The sequence below is a fragment of the Sorghum bicolor genome, chromosome 7 (assembly GCF_000003195.3).
Source record: "Sorghum bicolor cultivar BTx623 chromosome 7, Sorghum_bicolor_NCBIv3, whole genome shotgun sequence".
Lineage (NCBI taxonomy): Eukaryota > Viridiplantae > Streptophyta > Magnoliopsida > Poales > Poaceae > Sorghum > Sorghum bicolor.
In genome coordinates this window covers 54,404,732-54,418,558 of record NC_012876.2, presented here as the reverse complement: position 1 = coordinate 54,418,558, position 13,827 = coordinate 54,404,732, and the positions used below count along the sequence as shown (strand labels likewise).

The 13,827-nt window shown below is 43.0% G+C and overlaps 1 protein-coding gene across 1 annotated transcript; it reads right to left on the bottom strand.

Moving 5' to 3' along the window:
• Window positions 10,467-13,289, bottom strand: LOC8075620. Its single transcript, XM_002444297.2, has 3 exons — window positions 12,863-13,289; window positions 12,383-12,668; window positions 10,467-10,817 (listed from the first exon to the last, which is right to left on the bottom strand). Exons 1-2 carry the CDS (start codon window positions 13,205-13,207, stop codon window positions 12,384-12,386), a joined length of 630 nt encoding a protein of 209 aa, XP_002444342.1. The 5' UTR covers window positions 13,208-13,289; the 3' UTR covers window positions 10,467-10,817; window position 12,383.

Here is a 13,827-nt window from a genome sequence, read left to right as displayed (position 1 = left end):
GAACAAAGTAATAACAGGTTAATACTCAATAAAGAAATACATATCAAAAACTAAAACTAATGAACATAATGAAAGGAAAAAACTCAAATTAATGAACTTATCTACTAATTACAGTGCAGACATGTGATCCTAACATAGATAGCGTGCAAGTACTTTATTAGAATGACCATTTGTGTTCATTAATTTACTTACAGTTGTTTAATTCCTGAATGTTTAGGAGCACAACGAACCAATAATTACACGGTGATGCCTTCAGAGCTCAAGCATATCGAATCTTTAGACGCATATATGAATTATTAAATATAGATAAAAATAAAAAACTAATTACACAGTTTGGTCGAAATTTATAAGACGAATCTTTTGAGCCTAATTAGTCCATGGTTGGACAATAATTACCATAAACAAACGAAAGTGCTCGAAATTTTTTTGTTTGGGAACTAAACACAGCCTACGACATCAGATATGTTGCTGCTACTATTGCACTACTCGTCGATGTCCATATTCAATGATGGGCGGATGACACAGTGGTGTCATGGTAGTGGCTCCAATCTTGAAGCCATCGAGGGTTTGATCCCTAGTTCCCACACCTAGGACCAAGCTAGCGGAAATCTTTCCGTCCAAATATTTCGACGGGAGACACCGTCGGATAATTTCCGCGCATGACTCCCGCACGAGCTTCGTATGTGACGGGTCCAGGTAAGTATGTTTTCTTTTCTATTTTCTTTTCTTTTTTTATTTTCTTTCTTTCTTAATTTTTCTTTTCAATTTTCTTTTCTTTTCCTCTTCCACTTGTTGTCGTTTAATTTAATTTTTTTTATTTCTTTTAAATTTTTTGGTATATTTTCTTTTAGTTCATGTGTTTTCTTTTATTTTCTTTTTTTCCTTATTTCCTATACATTAATTTCTTTTTTTGTTTCATAGGTGATGTTCTGTAATATATTTCAGGATATTTTAAAGTATCCATGTGATGTTTTTTTAATTTTTCTCTATTACATGTTTTTATTCTTTCTTCCTTATGTGTTTTATCTAGATGTTATTATTTGTACTTACGTTATTTTTTTGTTTTTTTGTGTATATCATATTATAAATTTTACGAATCTAAACTAGAATACCTACTCAATAAAAAAATGTTCTATCTTTATAAAATAAGTGGCCGTTAATTAAATTTATTTAAATATATTTATGTGAGATTTTATTTTGAAGCATTTGCTGCAAGAAATCTGATGGTGTAATTAGAATTTAATTTTTATATTTGGTTTAAGAGTTATGACTTTTTTTTAATTTGTTAAGATTTATTAGCATGTATGGGTGAGTAGGTCCCATGTAATGGGACAGCCTGTCATCTATCTCCATGTTCTCCTGCTTTACCAGTGGCCTTGTGAAAGGTCCAAATAGCTAGAGGGGGGTGAATAGCCTATCTAAAATTTCTACAAACTTCACTAAGCAAGTGAGTTAGTAAAACAAATGGCGAAGCAATTCTAGCACTAGCTCAACTAAGCTATGCAAGCCACCTATACAAACTAGTACGAGGCTAAACACTAAAGCACAACAACAAGAAAGGCTAGTTACACTCCTAAACAAGAAGACTAAACTAAACAAGCTAAACAACTAGCAAGGTATACAAGTAAGTAAAGGAGTGGAGAGTGATTGTTATACCAACGTTGTAGAGTAGAGATATATCCAACCAATCACTCACAATCACAAGAGAATCCTCGGCAAGAGATGACACAAGATTTTTTACCAAGGTTCACTTGCTTCCTGGCAAGCTACTCCTCGTTGTGGCAATACACCCACTTGATGGATCACGAGCTAATTGGCAATCCAAAGCCAAACCCTCAGCGGGTGCCGCACATCCACTCACAAGATGGGGATCCTCCAAGCCACGAGCAATCCACTAGAGTAGCCAATTGCGATCTCCCGCGGAGAAGGCTCAAGAACCACTCACAAATGACTTGGTAAGGCTCGAAACAATCTCCAATCACGAGCTCAACACCACCGCTGCTCCAAGCCGTCTAGGGCGTCGGGAAACACCCAAGAGTAATAAGAAATCCGCAGCAAACTCAAGAATCAAGTGCCACTAAATGCAACTCTCAAAGCAATGCACTTGAATCTCACTCAATCTCACTAGGTTGAGCAATCAAGCAAGGAGATGAGTGGAGGGAGTGTTCTCTAGCTCAATGTATGTCTCAAGTAATCAAATGTGCAAGAGAGAACCTCCCAAAGCCGGCCACCAAGTATTTATAAGCCACCCTCAAAAACTAGTCGTTGGCTGTTTTCACTGGGCTGAAAACGGGGGCACCGGACGCTACTAAGTGAGCACCGGACGCTCGACTCCCTGCGTTCGGTGCACTGGAGTTGGCCACGTGTCCGTCCTGAATCTCGCGTGTCAGATCCTAATGGTCACCTGCGGATCACCGGACGCTCTGCAGGTCCACACCGGACGCGTCCGGTGCACACCAGACTCATGCACAGAGAGTTCGGCAAACCTGCGGGTCACCGGACGCTCTGCAGGTCCACACCGGACTCATGCGCAGAGAGTTCGGCAAACCTGCGGGTCACCGGACGCTAAGCACCGGTAGCGTTCGGTGCTCACCGGACCTATGCGCAGAGAGGGTCGCAAAACACCCGCACACCGAACGCTAACCACCGGACGCACTGAGAGAGCGTCCGGTGCTCAACCATAGCAGGGTCAAGCACACCGGACTCTGAGGCCAGCGTCCGGTGCCTCTGCACTTAGCGTCTGGTGAGTGTTTTTCAGTGAGAAAACACTCTCGTGACTTCTCCAAATTTCCCACCGGTGCAATGGAAAATATACACTTATTTTTCTCAAAAGCGCCGAATCCCGCCGAGCTTGCGAGGCGGGAGGGAGAGAGGAACCCACACCCCTCTCAACCCTAGGAACTCCACCTCCTTTGTAAAAGTGCTAACACCAACAAGTGTCCACCACCAAAGTGCATGTGTGTTAGCTTTTCACAAACATTTTCCAAAGGAGTTAATTTAGCACTTTACTAGATCCTAATGCATATGCTCAAGATGTGGACCTAGTAGCACTTGATTCGAGAGATAACCGTGATTTCCCCTCTTGATAGTCGGCTATTTATCCTAAATCCGGTCAATCACTTCTCTACTCATCTTAGACCGGCAAAAGTAAACCCTATGTTTATACCTTTGCCTTGATAACTTTGCTCCTCGTCTATCACCATAATCTCCACTTCATGCTTCATCCTTTTGTGATCATGTGGCCACCTTTCCATGCCACAAAGCACCTTCATCACATGTGTTGCTATGCCTATCTCAAATCACTTAAACACAAGGCATTAGCAACTTGGTGCCATTAATTATCAAAACCAAACTTGGGCTTTCACCTTGTTTAGTTCTAAAAAATTACAAAATTTTTCACATTCTCCATCATATTGAATCTTTAGACGCATGCATGACGTATTAAATATAGATAAAAATAAAAATTAATTACATAGTTCACCATAATTTGTGAGACAAATCTTTTGAGCCTAGTTAGTCTATGATTGGACAATATTTATCAAATACAAATGAAAGTGCTACAAAGCCAAGTAAACGAAGGGCACAATAATTTACGTGTTGCCACAATTCATAGCCAGTTACGAACGGTCAACATTGTCACGTGCGTCAAAATAATAAAAAAACAGTCTAAATTGTCCACACTGACACTACTACAGAACAGGCCTTTGGTCACTTGCCCAAAATGAACAATAATCTCGGCCCAACCAGCGTCCGGGACAAAAACATATTTAGTCCCGGTTGGTGAGACCAACCGGGACTAAAAGTCCCCTGCCCAACGGCTATGGTGTCGGACATCGGCAGAGGGGACCTTTAGTCCCGGTTGGTCTCACAAACCGAGACAAAAGCCTAGCCTTTAGTCTCGGTTGGTACCACTAGGATTAAAAGCTGTTGTCCCGGTCCGTCTCACCGGCCGGGACTAGTGTTGGAATTTAGACTCGGTTTTTAAAAGGAACCGAGACTAAATGTCCTTCCCCATATTTGAACTCTTCTTCCCCTGGCCGAGCCCATCGATCTTCACTCTTTTGCTGTGTTCTTCATTTGGAGTTGCTTGTTCTTGCTCTCATCTCTGGCTATTGATTCATTTCATCATTTCTACGCGGTCATCGACTTGTTAAGAGGTCACTAGCTTCATCTTCTCAACATTTAGCAGCGACATATGTCATTTCCTAGTGTTATGTATATTGTTTTATTTTATGGTTTTTAAGAGGTCAACAGCGACACGTTTTTTTAGAGAAATAGTGATAATATGTTTTTTTTATTTTAATTAGTTTAGAAAAAAATTAAAAACATATAATACTTTAATTTGCAATTTTTGACCGATTTAATTAGTTAATTATAACTAGTATGCATACCACATTTCATGATTATTTAGGAAAATAGAGAACTTTTGTGCTTTTTTAATTTTGCTTATTTAGAGAAATTAGAAATAGAGAATTTTAGGTTTTTTGTTACTTTAATTTCTCTATCAAAAATTAGAAACTTATAATACTTTAATTTGCAATTTATGACAAGGTTAATTAGTTAATTATAACTAGTATGCATACCACATTTCATGATTAGTTAGAAACATAGAGAACTTTTGTGCTTTTTTAATTTTGCTTGTTTAGAAAAATTAGAAATAGATAATTTTAGGTTTTTTGTTACTTTAATTTCTCTATTAAAAATTAGAAACTTATATTTCTTTAATTTGCACTTTATGACATGGTTAATTAGTTAATTATAACTAGTATGCATGCCACATTTCATGATTAGTTAGAAAATAGAGAACTTTTATGTCTTTTTAATTTTGCTTGTTTAGAAAAACCAGAAATAGAGAATTTTAGATTATTTGTTACTTTATGTATAAAAAATTAGAAACTTATAATACTTTACGTTGCAATGCAGACAATGACACGTCATTGGATGTACAATGCCGATCGCCGCTCCAAAGAATTCATTGATGGTGTGCATTATTTCTTAAGAGTGGCCGAGGAAAACAAGCGGGATGGATTCATATGTCACATGGACGCTCTTGACAAATCTCTAATGAGTTGCTTCTGTCTGTAAGTGATTCTTCCTTTCAATAATGTCTATGTAACTTATCATGTATATATATAACTAATTACAGAAACCCTCTGTACATATGTAGAAACATGATGAGGGACCTCAGAGTTAGAAATGACAAGGAGATTGGATTTGTGGATCCAAATGTTGTATTCAAAGACCACAAGACCCCGTATGTCTTATGGAGAACTCAAACGGAGAGAAATCTACTAAGGTTCTTGATCAACCAAAAAGATAAAAGATATATACTCTTTCCCTACAACTTTAAGTAAGTGTCGTTATCGTGTGTACATTCTATTTAACTAATTAATCAGATCAATATGAAGATATATACTAATTTTGCCTACATATGCACACAAATGCAGCTTTCATTGGATACTAATTGTCATTGATCTCTGGCAATGTCAATTGGTAATCTATGACTCGTTGAGAAAACCACAGGACGATTACCAAGAAATGATAGATATTATCCAAGGGTAACTCTGATCACTATATATTAAATTCTGCTCTTTTAACTTGGTAATAGATAATTAATAATGATCGTTTTATTGCTAGGGTTTGGGCTGGGTTCGTGCAGAAACACCGTCCAGAGTTGAATGCAGCACTTTCAAAGCCCATCTTACTTCAATGGGTTCTACGGCAGACACCGGGCAAACAATTTGTGTGGCTACTATGTGTGCGAGTTTATGACGGTCTATGCCAAAGAACTAATCTTGAGCACCTAAAAGTATGTAACATGTATATATAATAAGTTTATTTCATTTATTTGTTGCTATTTAATAAATCCTATTCATACCTCTAACTTTTTTCTTTAATGTCTATTAAAGGAGATGTGGCTGAAGGAGCAGGTGTTGGATGCGGTGCGCCTAAAATGAATTCAGGAGACAATCACAGGATTTCTTAACGACCAAGTCCTGGATCCCGGCGGTGAGTGCTACTTCAACCCTCAGGAGCCAATGAAACCAAATAACGATGATCATTTGTACGATGCTTGAGTGGCGGAGATAAATTGTGTTGTAAATACTTTGTCCGTGAAGCATATGTGTAAATATTATATTATGGAACTATAGATACATATTATTTATATATATAGTGTTTTATAGTATATTTATATGTAATGCTTTAAATTACATAAATTATAGGTGCGCGTTCCATAAACTACCAGCAAACAATACGCATTCGAAAATAACAATAACATAATCGTAAACCCTAAATGGAAAACCAAATGAAAAGAAAAAGAAAAAAAAAAGAAAAAAGTCTTTAGTCCCGGTTGGTAGCAACAACCGGGACTAAAAGTGGAGGCCAGGTGGCACACCCTGGCGCATCTTTTAGTCCCGGTTGCTGTTACCAACCGGGACTAAAGGTGGACCTTTAGTCCCGGTCCTCGGAACCAGAACTAAAGGTGGGACATTTAGTCCCGAAACCTTAGCCCTGGTTCCGTAGCCGGGACTAAAGGCGCCTGGAGCTAAAGTCTTTCCCTGTACTAGTGTGAAGGCCCAATAATCTAGACATGCCCGGTCTTAGTAGAAAACAATACAATCGAGAAACAGTCCGAGAAAATTACCGGACCGAGAATTCGGTCCGAATGGCCGGACCCCAAGAGGCCCCCTAAGGGGCTCGACAGGTTGTGTTGAGTTTGGAGCTTAGTAGTCCACTCATGAGCAATGGTGTCTCTCTTCTCCCTTACATGAGCTAGAGTTTTTGGCAACTTTTTAAAAAAAAAGTAGTTTAGTGGTGGTCACGGGGCTTAGGCCACCCATGAGCTTAGGGTGTTGGAAATCTAAACACTGACGAGACACCCGAGAATCCAAGCACCTTATTCTTTCCCCTCTATTTTCCCTCTCATCTAGACTAGTATGCCCCCGACTCTAGCTCTGACTCCTTGTAGCTCCTTGCATTGTAAGGTGTCCTGCCAAATGGCCATATGAAAGACAGCTCCTTTGCAAGGAGTCTCGAAGAGCTAGAGACATTCTTGTTCTAAGAAACCAGATGCAAAAAGTGGCTTCTCTCGATTCCTCCTCAAAAAATATAAATTATTATAAAATGATACTAGAACCATTTTTACTAAATGTTTTTCCAACACGGCATCCACTAGAGGTGCTGCTCAACAAGAGCTGGAGTTGGATCCCCTTTAGGAGGAGCCGATGCCAAATTAACAAAACTAGCAGTAGCTCTCATCAATCTAGCACTCAACCTCCTTGCTCAAATCCTAATCAGTGCTGCTACCACTTTCCTTTCTCTTTGTCCAATCTAATCAATGCAAAGCAAGAGTAGCTTGGGGGCTAGGAGTGAAGCTCCACCAGCAAGTAATCAATGCCACTGCACTCCAATCACGGATCTGCGGCTGCTTGCAACGTCTTCTCCACGCGCACTGCCGCAACAGCACCTGCGTGTGCTTGCTTGCCTCCCCTACTTCTCTGCTCTCACCCAGCATAGTCGTCGATGCGATGCCAATGTCTACCAATTCTGCACCATTTTTTTTTTCTCGACCATGCACATTTCACATATTTCATTAAGAGGATAGCAAGATTTACACGGAGTGACCAAAGGCTAGCGAGATGCCCACACTTTGACACCCCCCACAAAGATAGATAGATAGATAGATAGATAGATAGATAGATAGATAGATAGATAGATAGAGATTACACAGGTTGTTATTAACGTACTGGCGACTATGGAGCTCGCAAAAGCTGCTTAAGGCTGTGCCCATGAAGAAGAACGACAAAGAGGCTAGCCCTGCCTCGTTCCATTTGCTACCCTCTTCCAGAATCATTTCAGTTAATCTTGTCGGCATGCACTGGGTCCTCTTGAACATCCTCCTGTATCTCCTTCCAAATGCACCACGTGACCAGCAAGGTGAGAGAGTCAAATCCGCGGCAAAAGATCCCTGGAAATGATTCCCTGGACTTGCAACCACTAGCTGAGTAGCATGTCTGTGCCCATCGGAGCCAACCTGTTCCTGCCGAAGTGCCTGAGAATGGTGAACCATACCTCTCTCGAATACACGCAGCTCACTAGCAGGTGGTCAGCGGTTTCATACTTTCATCACTTGCTTGATCGCACAAACAGCGAATCGTCATCTTGAAGCCCATGCCTCTCCCTTGGATCACCCGTCCACAATCTGCCATGGAGTCCCAGCCAGAAGAATAGCTTCACCTTCGGCGATACTAGTTGCTCTCCAAATTTGCTTTGCTCCGGCCGTCGAAGTCATGCCGAAGAAAAAGGATCGGTATGTGCATGAAGCCGTGTAGCTCCCATTGGCTATCCACTTCCAAACAAATTGGTCGGACACCGAGTGGTCTTTGCCAAGTGCAATTAGGTCTTTGCCGAGTGCCCATTCTCGACAAGCTCCTAGACCTTGACATAGTCACAGAGAACAGGTGCTGTTAGCGCCCCATTGCTGATGGAGTAGTGAGTCCCCTGACAGTGCTTCTTGACTGCTCCGAACAGATGCGGTGCGATTGCTGCAATTGAACCTTGCTGCAACCATCGGTCCGTCCAGAATAATCTGGCCGGCGTGCGGTCAATGAAGCGTCAAACCTCAAACGTCGCCAGTACCTGCCGTTCAGGCTTGGACGGCATAGGACTCCAGCCTCCAGGTCGTCGCTGTATTCGTTCTTCGCATCCACTCCCACCTGGGCCTTAGAGTGAAGCCAACGATCCTCAGGTCGGGTACTCCCAATACCCCATAGCAGGATGGCGCACAGATGACTCACCGGCAGCGACCTTTGTACCACACCAAATGAATGCCTAGCTGATCGCCCAGGCATTGAGGCAGTGGAAACATGAATCAGTATTGCTGATAGTGTCGTCTTCATCAGAGTTAGTCTTCGCCTCATCGGAAGTGGTGAGCAAACCCGCCTTCCAAGTCGGGATGCGCGCAGCGCGCGATTGCGTCGACCAACGACTGTTCTTCAGCGCAACTCAGCCTCTCGAACGATAGTGGTGTGCCTAATAAGTAGTAAGTATACTTGCAAGGGAAGGGGGATTGCCTGCAACTGCAAGGAAACACTGCTTGTAGTTCGGCGACTTCTTCCATTGAGCACCGGATTGGTGAAATTTGACACTTATCAATGTTCATGATCAGGCCTGATGCCCTTGCGAACAGATCAAGAATGGGACCGAATGCAGATGAAGTCCTCCCTTCGCGGCATGCAGCAGGAAAATTACCAGGTCGTCCACGTACAGCGACATACGGTGCTTGATCACCTCCTCGGGAAGCGGCCACATAGCAGACCGCGACTGTCCGCTTGGGCAACTAGCGCATTGAGGACTTCCATGACAATCACAAATAACAGCAACGGATCTCCTTGGCAGTTGGCGCAGTCCTCGCGCCGCGCGTGACAATTTCTCCTTCCCGGTCGTCCATTCACCAACAAGATCCTGATACGTACTGGCACTGGATAGCAGCGACGCGACCCAATCCTGCCACCGCCTAGAGAAGCCAACACGTTCAAGAACTTCAAGCAGGAATGTGTACTTTGAGGAGCACGCAAGGGCGGCGTTGTTTGACATGAAGCCATCTGCACGCCAACTGAACTGACCCGAAGTTATCATGGACCTTCCTTTGGTTGAGCTTAAGAGCAAGGTCAATAATAGAGCCAAGTGCTTGGCTATAAGCTAAGTGATTAAAGTTAAGTTATACAATAAGTTGTCTCATACTTGTCTCTAAAACACATTCTTTTTTCTCTTCTTTCTCACAACACATGCTATTTGGACCCACTACTACCTATGCATCCGTGCCCAGCTTGGTGCTTGCATAGCCAAGCTGTCATCTCTCTCCTCTCTTCTCTCCTCCACATCAGCATTAGCTTAGCTATAAGCCTATTATTGTACCTGCTCTAACAATCTCGGCCATTCTCGGCTGCAGGCGCATGGTAAAGTTTATTTTGCCGGGCAGTTGGCACTTGTGTTTTGCGAAGAAGCACCATCAGTGCATCATTTACCAGGAACAAGCTAGCTTCTGGAATCCAACGACCAGGACAATACAACAATCACTCCTCTCAAATCTCTACTTCTCAAGTATCGCTCAGTTCATCACAAGCCTGCTTCCCTGGAGAGCAAACATTCACGAGCTCACCACATCGCTCGCCTCACACCTTTCCTCTGCGCCTTCCTTCGCGTAGCACTGCAACTCTTCTCGTTTCGTGCATTGGCGGGCAGCAGCACCATAGCAGCTTGGCCACCGCCGCCATTGCCACCACTTGCTTGGCCCTGACACAATAATGTAGGATTACGGAAAAACAAAAATGGCATCTCACTCTATTGCTTATCTTCTCGTATATACCCTCCGTTCCGTAATATAGTGGAATCTCCTTTGTTGCCTAATATACACACGTGCCCAACAACATGAACTGGTGAAAACAAAGGAGATTCCATAATCGTTCATCAAGGAATAAATGTATTTAGGACCACTTCTGTTCGGATAGGATAAAACCAACACAGCGACAATATTCCACACATTCACAATCTGTGTCTGGATACGAATTCTTGCAATATATATACAGCACACCATCAAAATTTGCAAGATAAAGTGCAAAGGCAAGCATTGGGTATCATCTTTGACACACAACTTGGTAGTGTAGTTCATATGTATAGGGAATCAGAATCTTGTAGCCCCAGTAACATGTCTACTCTAATTATTTCAGTATAACCGCAAACTTTGAGAACTTTCAGGCTCATGTGTCACAGCCACTTAAGCATTCCTCGATGCCATTTCTCCTTACCGTCATTGTCTGTTAATAAAACAGAGTACATGTTGGTCAGCATAGTTCATGTATCTCAACTTAATAACAGATGACACACATATGTCAAATAACTCAACTTCTTGCTGTTGCAATTGTAGCTGTTCAAAGGATGTTTTAATTAAAAGTTACAGCTACTAATATGAACCTTAAATGCCCAAGCGAACCACCAACCACATGCAATATGTTTTTAAGCAACCATGCTATGAAACTATTTCGCCTAGTATAATTTGTTTTTGCAATAGGTCATCATCGAAACCAAGCAGCAGGAAAACAATCTCTGAATGATGAGATGGTCGCATCAAAACAACTAATGAAACATGCTTCAAAAGTCAAAATGCAGTGGCGCAGCAGAACCGACAAGTAGAGAACTAACTAAGGGGGTAAAGTTGAGCCCGCTTACTCGCATTATTTAGTTATTTACTTATTCACACAGTTTTGACACTTTAGTTCTTTTACTAAAAATAGAAAAGGGGCAATAATTAAGTTTGTACACTAAAAATGAACAGGTTATGCAGACTTGTAGAGGGAACACATGAACAAGCGTCTATGTGGAGAACAGAGTTAACCCTTCAAAAAAAATTATACAATAGCATCAATGGAAAAATTATCAATGACAGACAGCAGACATTTGAGCAGAGATACTTGCAAACATTAAACACTAATGTGGTAATCCAACTAAACCCAGTTACAAAAGATCATGCTGATGGCTGTGCCTAACCACTTATTTATATGCTTCCTAATAAACAAGATTTATCATTTTTTTTCATTGTCTTGAGATGATAGGTTTCTTGTTGAATTGGGTCAATCGGCCACAAACAGATCAATTCTGATGCCAATGACCAGGTAAAAACTATACGTGCCTGTGGGCTTTGCTGTTAAGAGTAATGCACACAAAACATCCATGTTTTCAGATCGGACGACTAATCGCGATTAATCGTGATTAGTCGTCCTTATCGTAACTGCGTGCTCGATAAGTTTCGTCGATTCGATCAGGTTGATCAGAAACCTTATCGTCCGATTAGATGCGATTAGTCGCGATTAGTCGTCCGATAAGGGTAGCAGGACGATAAGTTGGGCCAGTACAGGAATATTGTATTTAGGCCTGTAGGAAGAATTAGGCCCACCTTAAGCCGGCCAATTAGGGTAAGAAAAGAACAAGAGTGAGTGAGTGAGTGTCCAGGAGGCAAGAGCTCATGTTTGTGGCCAAATCAGGCATCAGCAAGCTGCAATTACATGTAAGTGGCCAAATCACCATGATAATGATTCATTATGCCATGAATTCATATATTTACATCATATATATATAGTATATACATGGTCGATCAGGTTATCTAGGCATAAGGACGACTAAATGTCTGATCAGCCCGATCAGACCGACTAATCGACCCTGATCGATGACTAATCGCGATTAGTCGTCTGATCGGTGGTCAAACAACTAGATTCGATAATACGATCTGAAAACATGGCAAAACATCATGCCCATAATAGAGAATATGTACTAGTACTATGCCACAATAACAAAAGTATAGCCAGAGAGTAAAGGGTGCAGAGACCTCAGACGATGCTGTCAGCAGGTGCATGGCTTTCAACGCCCGGCGAAATCCTCCACAGCTTAAGTGCCAGACTGGGTATGGTGACAAAGCAAGAAAGCACCATGGAACCCAGTATCCCCACGTCAATGACGGCTGTACTGATCCTAGTCGTCAGAGATCCCTTGGTCGGCGACAGCACGGTCAGCACCAAACAACCAACGAAGCTGAGCAGGAGGAAAGGTAGAGACGCGAGCCATCCAATCACAGCAGTGTCACCCAGCATGCTCCCCATTGACTCTCGAGGTATCTGATGAGGACAAGCATTTCCAGGTGGTCAGGCAGGCCAATGAAACACAACAGTTTCAGCGATCACAGGAACATGAATTCCAAATTTCCAATACAGTCTAGAGTCCCCAGTATTGGTTAATCGATCGAGTACAATGTAATCTGGTAGGATTAGGAACAACAATTCGTAAGCAAGTTGAATTTCTGTGGCGTTACCTTGTCGATCCCCATCCCCATGTCGCCTCCGAGATCCGTGACGACCAATCGGAAGGCGGCGCGCAGTAGCAGCAGGACGACGACGAGGGCGAGGAGCGCGCCGAAGTGGACGGCATCGCTGGAGAGCTTGAGCAGCGCGCTGAGCACCGGGAAGCCCATGTCGGAGGCGCCGCCTGACGAGGCCAGGTCGATGAAGGCCGCGGTGGCCACGCCCGCGCCGCCGACCCACATGCTGGCAAAGCATAGGTAGGTCAGCGCCTTGGCCGCGGCCCAGTCGGGGCGCCCCAGCGCCGGAACCGGCGGCGGCGAGGCCTTGGCTGCGCCGCCCGCGACGGCGACCGTCATGGGAGCGGGGGAGAGGGAAACCCTAGGTTCGTTGTGGTGGACGCTTCTTCTCGACGGCAGTGGGAGGGTTTTGGGAAATGGGGCTGGGTGGAGTGGGGAGGGGGATTTGCGAGGAACACGGGAAGGGATTTAAACGTCTAGTATAGCCGTGAAACAAACGGCGTGCGTCCGGTCCATCTACACTAGTACACAGAATGCTCTAGGCGGGGAAAAAAAAATTTTCAGGCGGTTTTAGGTACAAATTTGTACGGTTTGCTTAAAAACCCGCCTGTGTAAAAAGGTCTTTACAGACGGTTCACATAAGAAAACCGCCTGTGTTAATGCTCAATTTACACAGACGGTTTCCTTATATGAACCGCTTGTGTTAATGTATTAACACAGGCGGTTCACATAAGGAAACCGCCTGCACAGGCGGTTTTCTTATGTGAACCGCCTATAAAGACCTTTTTGCACAGGCGGTTTTTGTGCAGACGGTTTCCTTATGTGAACCGCCTATAAAGACCTTTTTGCACAGGCGGTTTTTTAAGCAAACCGCCTGTGATATTCTTTCTATCAATACCCTACAACCCCTTCTTCCTCCTCGGGCAGAACTGTAGCTCGCAGCCACATTCTATTGGAGC